Source organism: Sceloporus undulatus, chromosome 1 (genome assembly GCF_019175285.1).
Source record: "Sceloporus undulatus isolate JIND9_A2432 ecotype Alabama chromosome 1, SceUnd_v1.1, whole genome shotgun sequence".
Taxonomy (NCBI): Eukaryota; Metazoa; Chordata; class Lepidosauria; order Squamata; family Phrynosomatidae; genus Sceloporus; species Sceloporus undulatus.
Window position 1 is genome coordinate 337,831,446 of NC_056522.1, and position 12,926 is coordinate 337,844,371.

A 12,926-nucleotide genomic window follows, 5' to 3' on the forward strand; every position below is an offset into this window, starting at 1 on the left:
CCGGCCTGTGTGGCTGGCTGTTCCCTCGACTGTGTGGCCATTTTTCTTAGCTGCATGGTCACTTTCCTGGCCCATGTGGCCATTTCTGCGGGCCTTGGAGACTCTCTGGGCCTCAGGGGAGGGGTTTACAGCCCGGGCGGGCAATGAACAGCTCTTTTCATTGCTGCACTGCCATTTCTGCAGGCCTAGGGGAGGTCTCTGGTCCTTGGGGGATAGGGCTCAGACCCTGGCGACTCCTCCAAACCTACTTGTTGCTGCTTGGCTTTCCCTTGAGGAAAGCCAAGCCGCAGGGAGGAGGATCGGGGCACGCATGTGCGCTTGTCAAAGCCAACTCCAACATCTCCCAGAAGCCCTGCCCCTTCAGCTTTGGGCCCCCGTCCCCTCAGTACCAGGTAATACCAAACTTAGGTAAACCACTGGTTAGCATCTGGATTTGTGGCCTGGTCTTGTTCCTGTATTGCCATCCATGTTATGTATCCTGTTATAAGTGAGTAATTGTTTAAGATCTGGAGGCCAAAAAAGACCTGCCTCCCAAAGCTTGTAAGAGGGCTGTGTTATTCTCTAGTTCATTGATTATGCATTTGAGTGGTTTCAGCTGTGGACTGTAGGTGACCTCCAGGGGTATAAATGGTTCGTGGGTATTAACCTTGCCTTGTTGATTTGTTCCTTCATCTTCTTAGATGAATATTTATTTCAAGAATTTCAAGGATTTTAGGTTATTATAGGTGAGAAATGCCTGTTGTAAATTTAAGAGTTTTGAGTCTCTGTCATGTTGGTCTAAGGCAGATGCTATTGAATTGGAGGGCTTGTCTGTAAACAGATTTGGTAGTATGTTCTGTGTGGAAACTGGAGGCATGTCAGTATGTTTAGTCATCAATCAGGTTTTGATAGAGCATGGTGCTTAGAAGTCCATTGGGTGATGTCAAAAATGTATTGTGTGGATTGTTGCAGGCTCAGGTTGATGATAGAGTGGAAGCTGTTAAAATCCTGGTGAAACTTCTCAAGTGATTGCTTTACATGTCACCAAATTACAAATATGTCATCAAGAAACTGTAGAGAAGTTGTTTTTGGGTGCAGGTGTTGAGTAAGTGTTCTAGGTCAGCAATGGAGATGTTTGCATTGTAATTTATTATCTTTCAATCTGACCCATCAGAGAGAGTTATTGTCAAGATAATATAAAACAAAAACTATTGCAGTTGATCTGAGTCCTTGGGACAGGTTGGAGAAAGAAGTGTTAGTACGGTACATGAACTAGAATTGCCTGACTGTGAAATAAAAAGCTTAGAATTTCAGAATCTTCTTAGATGCATCAACTTCCCTGTACAATATTGATCCTTTAAATAGTAACCATTAGAAATTCAAGGGGTATGGAATATTCTGAAGGAAAAATAACTGATATCTCAAACATAAATGTTTACTTGGAAAAAAGACCTAACAGGGAACTGTCTAATTAAAAAGACTATGTATACAGCGCTGTGTAAATTTACAGCACTTTATAAATAAAGGTTAATAATAATAATATGAAACATTCTTTTTAGTATGCTTAATTAACATGTCTCAAATCTGTAAGGTATTTTAGATAACTGAATTTGCCTTGGCAAATCAGGGTGCATAACTGGGATAAAGTTTACATATATTACATCCTAAAAGAGAAGTGACAGAGGCACGTTACAAACCGCCATTTTGGACATCCTCAGGATGTCCCAGTTTGAAAAAGGGGCATCTCTTCCAGACGCCCCTACTCCTATTACGGACAGAGTCCGTAACAAATGGCGGCGGCCTTTCCACACGGCCGCGGCCATATTGATGTAGCGGATGCTGTGCGTCTGCACAGCGTGCCCCGGAAGTGACGCCGCGAGTGCGCAACTAGCGCCTCGTGATGTCTTTTCCGGGGCCCAGGAAGGAGCGTGATTTCCGCGCTCCTTCATCGGAGTGTCCGGGACCTGCACGGTTTGGCCACTGCAGCTCCCGGACGCTGCAAGTGGCGGTGGTGGGAAACCATTGCATTTCAGCGGTCTGTAACCCGCCTAAGAAACTATTGCCATGTGAGCAGAGGTATTATATTTCAAGTCCAAATTGTTTATTTAAGCCATTTTAACTTATGAATCTGATACAATTAAACTGAGTCATGCAGTTCACATGTTGGTAAAGTGTTACCTAATCCTGGGTTTAGCAATACCTTTTAACTACTTGTTGCAAGCAATTAAGACATATATTTCACAAAGAAGAAGAGATTCTATATTGTAAGGATGCCGTTTGTCATAAACCTCCCTTCTGCACCCCTTCTCGCTTAACAAATGTCAAGGCAGGATCCCTTGTCCTTTTGGAAACATGCACTGACTACAGAAACTCTTACTACCTGGATCAGGAACTCACTAAGAAATTACAGCAGTACTATTAAATTAACACGTCTTATAAATGTTTTATTTATATTATTACTATTCCTGATCTACAAATGGAGACAGAAGAAGAGGTAATTTTTTTCCAGAACTACGTAGTTAAACTTTAACTGAAGAGAACTATGTAATCTTATATCCAGAGTGCCAGCTGCCACATAGACACGGTACTGTGTGCTATGCTGCTCTTTATTTTTAATTTGCTTTGTTGCACTTTGTAATATTTTCTTTTGCTTTGCTTGGTGTTTTGAATATTATCACTTGTGAAAGCTGACAGGTGAGCTGACTTTAGTTTTGTCTGTACCTTGTTGTGATACAACTGACTTGTAAATAGTTTATTAATGACCAGCTGAATATAATGTTGCACAAGATGGCCATGATAGTCTGTTTCAGTATAAAAGTAAAATAGGGTTTTGTGGTACCTTTAAGACTAACCAACTGATACGGATATATAACAAATCTGCATTTTATATCCATATAATTAATTTGAGAGGCAGTGTAGTATAACAGCTTGAGTGTTGGACTATGACAGTGGGAGACCAGGGTTCAAATCCCCACTTGGCTATGGCATCCCACCTTCAGAAAGTCACATTCTCTCAGCATCAGAGGAAAGCAAGGGCAAAACTCTTCTGAAAAAATTCTGCCAAGAATACCTTGTGATAGGATTGCCTTTGGGTTGCCATAAAGCAGAAATTACTTGAAAGGCAACCAACCAACAACAACAAATTTACAAATTTGCAGCTGAAATGTTAAGCCATGTTTATTAAAATTATAACAGGCTTTTGGTATCTCCTGGGATTTGGTTCTAGGATCCCTGTAGATACCACAATTTGTGGATGCTCAAGTCCCATTAAATACAATGGCATAGTGAAATGGCAAAATCAAGGCTTGCTTTTTGCAATTTATATATTTTAAAAATATTATCAGGACATGGATGCTTAATCCCTGGATTAAAAAAAATCTATGGATATGGAGAGCTGATTATAATTGTTCCTTTTCTCTATTTTTTCTTAAATATCATAGGCATAAATATCCTTTTCCAGAGTAGGGATATTTTCTTCCTTGTCTTGTTGTCTCTCTAATTTTCACTGGAAAGGATTTTATACCACTTGAAGTAAATGGATGAGGAAACCTCAAGCTGAAATAAACTGTTAGCTTTAAGACCTGGCTTCTTGTTCAAAACCATAAGGTTTATAGATATCAATCGTGCCCTACTTCCTGCTCTCAAATTACAGAAGAATAACATCAGCAAAACACCTAGTGTGCTATCCCTGTGTACCAGAGATGCTTTCCCTTAGCATCGTGCATTCCCATTCCTCAAGGCAGTGGGCTCAGTTTTCAGCAATACAGCAAAGACAGGGGGATCAACTTGCTTAATGCGCAGCCTGATGCCTTTTGTGCCTTCTTCCTCTATGCATTGCAGAGCACAGAATTAAGTTTTATTGCCTAACTGCTTACTGTGATATGTTACCACCAAGATGAGTGTGATATAAAATTATGGAATAGTTGGTGAATTAGAAAATGATAAGACAAGACCTCAAATCTAACTTCCTAGTGGAACACGTGACTTGTTGGAAAAAGGACTTGTTACACAGGTTCATGCACTATTACAAACCAGTTTTCATAAAGGAGTTATTATGCCAGGCTGCTCTTCAATTTGCATTTAAACAAGACATGATTAATCATTTTTCAGAAATCTGGGAAATAGAGCCATAGGCTTCAAATGGCTTGTTGTACTATACTGACTTTGTAAAAATAAAATAAAATTCAAGATACAGAGCAGAACTGGTCACTCTGTCCACCAGTTCTTCTCTTAAATTTAATGAGAAGAATTAAATTAAAATTAATTAAAATTAAATTCTTGCCTCAAGAAGAAGAGCCCTCCCTCCCTGTCATCATCCGACCTGGGAGGGGGTGAAAAGGACAGGCCCAATTCCATCAGGTCAAGCTGTGAATTCTGTGGCTTACGTCGTTCTCTTTTATCTTAATTTATTTTATTTTATTCCCTGTATTTTTATTGCTGTAACCCGCCTGGATTTCTTGTGATTGGGCAGGCTATAAATAAATAAATAATTATTATTATTATTGTTATTATTATTATTTATAACTATAGCTAGGCATATATAACTTGCAAGTGAAGCTGAGCAGTTGATACATTTCCTTAAATGATTTCACATGAAAAGATCAACAACGGGTGCATCTATACGGTAGAAATAATGTAGTTTGACACTACTTTGACTGCCATGGCTCCAACCTACAACATTTTGGGATTTGCAGTTTTGTGAGACACAGCACTTTTTGAAAGAGAGGGCTAAAGATCTTGTAAAATTACAAATCCCAGGTTTCCATAGGATAGAGCTACAGCATTTAAAGTGGTGTCAAACTGCATTATTCATACAATGTAGATGCACTCACTGGCCCTTATCAGATGAGTGTGGAACTGGGGGTTTTGCGCACTGGGTGGTTCGAATTCGCGTTATTTCGCAAAGTACCATCATACCAGCATTCAAATGGCCCAATCCGCACTCACGTGAATGCGCGAGCTGCCGAACTGAATGCGTACTGGCTCCTCTTTTTGGAGCGTGTTGGCCAGTGCGCTGATAAGGGGATTGGCGATATCCGGATTTTTTCTCTGTTCGATCTCAGTGCGAATGGGTCTGGTATGAATCCCCAGTCCTGAACTCCGTCGCAAGACCCCCAGATTCCAATTTTTACTTCCGGTGGGGTCTTTCCTCTTGCCGGTTCCAGGGAAGCGGGGGGGGGGGGCGGTTTCCACGCCGGCTCTCCTCCTCCTCCCGGCTTGAGAGGCATCCCTGGCTGCATCCCAGGCAGGGAACAGCGCAGGGCCGCTAGTAATCGCGGGACTCGCCGCCGTTCCAGCGGCCTCCTTCTCCCATGCTTGAGAGGCATCCTGCTGCATCCCAGGCGGGAAAGCGGCGCGGGGGGCCGCTGAATCGCGGTTCCAGCAACCTCCTCCTCCTCCTTCCGGCTTGGGAGCCAGCCTAGGCTGCCTCTCAAGCCGGGAGGAGGGGGAGGAGGCCGCTGGAACGGCGGCGAAGAGGAAACAGTAACGGGCACGTTGTATCGCGATTGTTAATGTGCATGAGCTGGCTCTCCAGCTGTTTACCGGGCTGTCATGACGGGACCTCCCCTTTCACCCCGGAAGCGTTTAAGGTCGCAACCCATGCAGGGCACCACTGAGCATGTGCGAGGCGGCCGATACGAATCGGCCAATCCTCATGTTGAGCACCGGTGTGACAAAACATTCTGCACTGAATGCACTTCGCGCGAATGCGGATTGGCCAATTTGAATCCTGCCAATGCGGAAGGACTCCCAGTTATGACAGTACATTGCGTTATGACGCGAATTCGAATCGCCCAGTGCAGAAGACCCCCAGTTCCACACTCATCTGATAAGGGCCACTTACCTTGGGGCCAAAATGTTTTGAAGGGAAAGTTAATGGTTTTCTCCCTTGATCTTATCCCATAATGTGCAGTTACATTTTTGGCCCCCATTCTATCAATATTTTACCATGAGTCATAACATGCACTGAATTATAATGTTGAACACTGAATTTGACAGAGATGTAATGGTTTGAGCGCTGGACTACCACTCTGAGACCAGGGTTCAAATTCCCACTGGGCCATGGAAACCCACTGGATGACCTCAGCCTCAGAGGAAGGTAAAGGCAAACCCTCTCTGAACAAATCTTGTCAAGAAACCCTCATGAAGGATTGCATTAGGGTTGCCTTAAGTCAGAAATGTTTTGAAGGCACAGAAGAACAAACTATAGGCTGCTTTGGGTTGCAGCCTTAGGCCATAATAAGAGCCACCACCGTTTCACAGGATAGCCAATCCAGCCTTCCTCACTTTGGCACACTGAAGGTTTTTACTCCTTTTTACAGGCTCTACAATTTGTTTACTCTGCTCTAACCTTTAGCCTTACACTGATTTCAAAGCCAAAGCTGATTCATCCTTGGATAGAGATGTACAGTCAGCCCTACATATCCACAGATTTTTTTTTATCCATGGATTCAAGCATCCATGGCTTGTAAATACTTTAAATATATGCATTCCAAAAAAGCAATCCCTGATTTTGCCGTTTTATATAAAGGATACCATTTTACTACATCAAGGTATTTAATGGGACTTGAGCATCCACAGATTTTGGTATCCATGGACAGTCCTGGAACCAAATCCCAGCGGATAGCAAGGGCCCACTGTATTCCAACAACAGTTTATTTGTATAAGGCACATTGACCGTTACAAAATATTATGCTAGAGAGATATTTAAAAAGCATATAATCAAAATTTTGGAGTATACCTCATCAGTTGCAGTATTTGACCTTTAGGGGTAGATTATGCACAGTGTACTGTGGTGCTTCATTTGCTTGCACATGCATTAAATAATAAAATTATTTATTTATTTATTTATTTATTTATTTATTACCCACCCACCTCTCCCATGGATTGAGGCTGAGGACAACAACAATTAACAAACAACAACATCAGTTAGAAACACATTGGTTAAAACACACATCAGTTTAAAAGGACAAATATAATGGACTCATATCAACACAACCCAGTTTAGTATTTGTAAGTGTGTGCACAAGAGAAAAGTGTCAGCTGTTTCCATCTTAGCAATGCAATATCCAGAGGCCCTGTGGAGTGGGCAGGGATGTGAAGCAGGTGAATGACAAGTCTGTCCACATACACTGACAGTGTTATCCAAGAAGGACAGAGCTAATTCTAGGTGATCCAAAACACACTGCAGAAATAAATCTAGTTTGAGACTGCTTTAAATGTTTTGGGAGACAATCAACCTTCTGTGTCAGGGATATCTCTGGTGCCACAATGAACTACAATTCCCAAGATTCCCTAGCAGTTAAAGCAGTCTCAAAGTGGGCTATTTCTGCAGTCTGTTTTGGACATTGTGTAAATAATATGTGTGTGTGTGTGTGTATGTGTATATATATTACTGTGTGGGTATGTATATATTTTGTTGTTTTCTGTATTATGTATAAATTGTGTTATATCATGTATTTTGTATGTACATGTATTGTTATATTGTGCACTGAGTATATATTGTGTTATAATGTGTATTGTGCATGTATATAGTTGTTTTGTGCATTTGGTATATATTGTGTTATAGTGTGTATACATATATTATGCTATATTGTGTATGTGTTACTATGTGCATCCAGTATCTTTCTTTGTATCCTGTGCCCTTTAAGGGATTTTTGGACTTCATCTCCCAGAATCCCAGGCTATTGGCCGACACGGCTGAGGCTTCTGGGAGATGAAGTCCAAAAGAGGCGCCTCAGTAACGGCGTGCTTTCTGCCACACTCTCTTCTCCCCCCTCTCCTCCTCAGCGTTGGTTTCTCCCTCTCTTCCACTTCTCCCCCCCCTGGACTCCGCCAGTGGTTTGCTCCACTCCTGGGGCCTGAGGAGGAGCTTAGAGCCGGAAGTGGCGGAGTGGGCGGGGCTGCCGGCCGGACCCTGAGAAGGAGAAGGAGAAGCTGCAGTTGAGCGGCAGCTGGTGCAGTAAGATGGCTGCTCCTAGCGACGCCGGCCCCGAGGAGAGCGGCTTCGGCCTGGGCTGGGCTCGGGAGAGCACCCAGCAATACTGCCGGCTGGCCTGGGAGGGCGCTTGGAGTGTGAGTCAGGCAGGGGAAGGAAGATACACACACACATATATACAGTACACAATTGGTGTGTGTGTTTATGGGGGGGGGCTCTGTTCTCCTTGCTTTGGTGACCCCCCCCTTCACCTGATAGCAATACAATACAAAATCCCAGGGTGCAATACAGTTCCCAGGATTCCCTGGGATGGAGCCAGGGCAGGTGCCAAAGCGCATTAATTCTGCTTAAGGAGATCCAGTTTTGGTTCATAGGATCATAGAGTTGGAAGAGACCCCAAAAGGGCCGTCCAGCCCAACCCCATTCTGCCATGCGGGAAATCGCAGTCAAAGCCCAGGCTGGATGGCCATCTCTCTGGGATGCTTTGGTTGAGAGTTCCTGCATGGCAGAATGGGGTTGGGCTGGACGGCCCTTTTGGGGTCTCTTCAGGAACTAAAACTGGAACTCCACAAGCAGCATGATGCACTTTGACACTTGCCCTGGCTCCATCCCAGGACCTGGGATTTGTACAGTTTGCAGGGGCCAAATGACAAAGTCTCATCATCATCATTCTGTACTTACTGTGAATTGTGTGCAGTCTTTGAGCCATTTCTTAGGTGGGCCTGGTCTGCAGAGCCTGGTTTAAATGACTCATCTATAGCAATAGCAGCTTCGTTTATATACCACTTCATACCACTCTAAGTAGTCTCCAAGCAGTTTACAACTGTGAGCTAATTGCCCCCAACAAGCTGGGTACTCATTTTAACGACCTCAGAAGGATACAAGCCTGGGTCTGCCCTGAGCCCTGGCTGGGATTGAACTCACAACCTTGTGGTTTGTGAGCAAGTGGCTGCAGGACAGATGTTTAACCCTTTGCCTTGGGTTCTCTTCCACTCAAGTCCTTTATTATTCAGTGGGAATTACATCAAGTGTATATTACATGTCCTTGTTCATCTGTTTATGGTTTGTATAGATCGGCCATTTAAATCAGACTCTGCTGATGAAGCCCACCTGAGAATGGCTCAAAGACGGCACATAATTCACAGTACATACGAAATGATTTTGAGACTTTGTCATTGGAGCATGCTGTTGATTCAGAGTTGATTCCCACTTGAGCAATTTTCAGCTAGCTCTCCTCATAGCTTGGCTTATATTAAATAAGACAGGCAGTGAACTTGTCCACAGATTATTGCTTTTAGGAACAAAAAATGGATTGCATTTGTCTGTAAAATTAGAATACGCAGTACGACCCACTTATCAATGGGGGATATGTTCCTAAACACTCTTGTTTAGGGAGGCATTCCACATTACTGGTTGTTAATCTGCCGCTGGCTTTGTTTTCATTGTAAACTAGTTAGTATTATTTTAGAGATATTTTAATCATGTAATGTTGTTGTTTTACATTGTACGCTGCTTGGCAGATTTTTGTTCTTTTGTTCTTATTTTATTTGACCCTTACTATGTAAAACGCTGTACAAACTTTACAGTGCTCTATAAATAAATGTTAATACTGTAATAAGAATAACTTGGTGTCAAATTATCCAAAACAACGGATAATAGCGAACCCTATTGAAGTGAATGACTTTCTGGAGACGTTGATCACAGAGTCATACTGGAGGATCTAGGACACCTTACTAGGCATTTTTAGATCCTCCAGCATAAGTATGTGGTTAACATCTATCAGAAGCATACAATAGAATCATGCTAGGGGACCTGAAGAGAATATAGTTTTTCAGTCATGAGTAAGTGAAACCATGGGTACTGACTGGTTCTGTGGATATGGGTGTCATGTTGTGGCTCAGTGGTTAAATGCCTGTACTGTAGCCACTCACTCTCAAACCATTAGGTTGTGAGTTCAATCCCAGCCAAGAGGGCTCAAGCTGGACTCAAGCTTGCATCCTTCCAAGGTTGCTAAAATGAGTACCCAGCTTGTTGGGGGCAATTAGCTTACACTTTGTAAACCGCTTAGGGAGTGCTTAAGTGCACTGATAAGCGGTATAGAAATGTACTTGCTATTGCTACTCTATGCATGTCTTCACCCACACATGCTGCACGTACTGATTCATGCAACTATGATTTTTTTGTATTATATGTAAATCCATCACAGGTTGCTCCTCTGCTTTGGGCTTACTTTTATTTATCCTTTGCATTTTAATGTACTGTTTAGTCATGTGAATGTTCCTTAAAAGCTTTGATGCCAGCTCTCAGTGCCTTGGCTATTTCTCCTTTCCCACCTCAAGATTTTCCAGGACATGGTGTGTTCACAGGAGGGATAGAACGGGTATTTGACCATTTCCTGAATGTGGTTAAAATTTGGTGTTCTGACCACTCAGGAAACAGCGACAGGAAGAAAAGCAGGGGTTTTTTGTTTGTTCTCAGCACAGCACAACATTTCAGTTTTGTCAACCCTTAAAACTGCACAGTTGAAATAAAGCACAATGCTACAAGGCAAAATTGCGCACATATACTAACTAATGCTGCAATTTTTACAAGCGTCTGAATGGTTCAACATTGAAAGGGTTGAACAGAACAAAACATTCCTTGAATGCTGAGCCTTAAAGTTGTGCACCTTAACTGTCGAAACTATGACTGTTTTCTCCTCTCATTTCCTTCATTTTTTCTATATAAAACTGAAGGGAGCCACATCCTAACACACAAAATAATAACAACAACAACCCTGACTTCTCAGATACCTAGTCCAACACTCAGATTATTACATCACACTGGCTCAATGGGTCTTGGAGTCTATGTAGGCTTATATAGGAAGGTATGGTCCTTCAAAGATCTTGGACCTGAACCTTACAGGTCTTTATAGGTCATGAATAGCAATGTGAATTGTGCTTGGACCAGCAGCTCTAAACCAATAACGAAATTTGGACCGCATTCTCAAATACTTTATCAATGGGTCCCATTCCTTCTTAAATTTGTTTAATGATTTCATTCTCAGCAATTGAGTCAACTTGTCTGTCTCCATGTAGCTGTATAATTTCAACCACCACTCTTCTACATCTAGGCATTTATTCTTTTCCCATTTAGATGCATATAGTAGCCTAGCAGCAGTTGTCATATAAAATGAAAGTTTTCCATCATTTTGTTCCAAATTCTCATTTATAACCATGAAAGGAGGTATTTTGAAGAAACTTCACAGTCCCTAATGTCAGAAGAACTTGTGTGCAAGTGAACAAAGAAGAGTGAGTGTTAAGGCAATTGGCCAAGAAACAGAATGGCTTTATGAAGAAGGACAAAGGAGGCAGAAGCCCAAGGAAGCAATGGATCATTGAAACATGAAGAAATAGAGCAGAGAGGGAAACTGCCAAAAATGCATATTGGAGGAAGAGATAGGAAGGAAAGAGAAAGCTAAACCTGAAATGTATGGAGCTGTGGGTTAAAAAGGCTTCTTAGAGTTTAGCGCCTGAGTTTAATGTACTTACAGAATGGCATTTGTAGCTTTTGCTGTCACTATGGTGTTGTAACCTGGCAACCCAAAAGAGACACTATAGGCCAAGAAGTAGCGTGGAGAAGCAAATGTTGAATTTCACGTAGTGATTTTAGCTAACCAGTCTGATCTTTGTCGTCTTGTGGAGTTCTGTTTCCTGTCATAGACTATCCAGAAACCATTCTCTTTAGGAAACATGGGGTTCTGCAGTGCTAGCCATCTTGTTCATAAATGTTAATAATTCTATCATTGATTTTCCCTTCTTTAAAGTTGTCTTATCATAAGTAATTCTGGTGATAGTTTGAAGTAAATTAGTAGCCTAATTTGTTTATTTGAGAGTTAATTCCCTTAGTTAAGCATGACTTGTGTAGTCGTATGTTTGTTCAGAATTGCTGTTTTGAGGCACAGTATTTTTAAGCACTTGAGCAATCTTCAATGAATGTAATGCTATAAAACTGGATAATATTACATATTAATGTTGTTTAGGAGTATGGTTAGTATCAATTACATCTCCAGATCAAATACAGGGTTTCTGATAAGTCTTGTCTGAAGGCATAAACAATGGATGTTAACAAGCCTGAAGTTAGTCCTGAGGGGAAATGCTTTGTTTTTTGTTTTTCTGTTTTAAAGGTTCTTGGAGCATTACCTGAAAATATGAGACCTGGTCCAGATCTTTATGGCTTTCCATGGGAAATTGCAATTTGTGGAGCTGTTCTTGCTATTTTTGTTATCTTACTGCTCATGTGCAGGAGCTATCAATCTGTAAGTATGCAATTTGGTCATAATAGAATTATACCAGCCTATACTGGAATGTTTAAAATGTACCAAATTTCCAGATGGAGCAGGGTTCTGTAGCCTTATCCTATGACTGCTTATTTGGAAATACGTCCCATTCAGTGTGATTGGGCTTTAGTTGTAACTGTAACAGAAATCTATGGTGGCTGACATTTTAAACAAGCCTCATAATTTGCTTTGACTACTGAATATTTCTATGTTGTATCTCAAATATGTTAAAAAGTGCATTAAGAGTCCTATAATTGTTTTGGTATATACTATCAAAATCAGTTTATTAATTTTAAGATTAATAAACTGCCTTTGATTTGAAATACTCAAGGCAGTATAGTAAATTTTTCCAAAATCAATTAAGAAATTACTAGCTTATACTTATTGGTACAAATGGTTAACTATCAGTACAAGTCTGCTGAAACCAGCAGTTTTTTATCTGTTATCTCTTGAAGTGCTGTTTACCAACCTAAAAGTTAAGCCACCTCTTCCCTCCCCCTGATTTTAAAGGTATTATTTTAACTCCAGCGTATCCTTTAGCTTGAAAAATAATTGTACACACTCTAGTTTGTTTGAGATGTGTGTTTGTTTTACAATAAAGTTACAACAAACAACATCTGTGACTTTATGCTTGAAGTACATTTATTCTATAGATACATTTTTGTCTTCTGTGGTACTCTTTCCTTTGAT

The 12,926-nt window shown here is 41.4% G+C and overlaps 1 protein-coding gene across 12 annotated transcripts in view; it reads left to right on the forward strand.

Annotated features, from left to right (window-relative positions):
* Window positions 1-12,926, forward strand: part of MIA2 (MIA SH3 domain ER export factor 2) — a 95,914-nt gene that overhangs the window by 15,758 nt on the left and 67,230 nt on the right. For 8 of the 12 annotated variants that reach the window (XM_042438311.1, XM_042438320.1, XM_042438289.1 and 5 more), the window contains one exon: window positions 12,084-12,215. In XM_042438311.1, the coding sequence (XP_042294245.1) occupies window positions 12,084-12,215 (132 nt within the window). Of the gene's footprint in view, window positions 1-2,317; window positions 2,674-7,889; window positions 8,056-12,083; window positions 12,216-12,926 lie in introns of those variants that run through there. The other 4 variants (XM_042438336.1, XM_042438343.1, XM_042438352.1 and 1 more) reach the window with 4 other exon arrangements.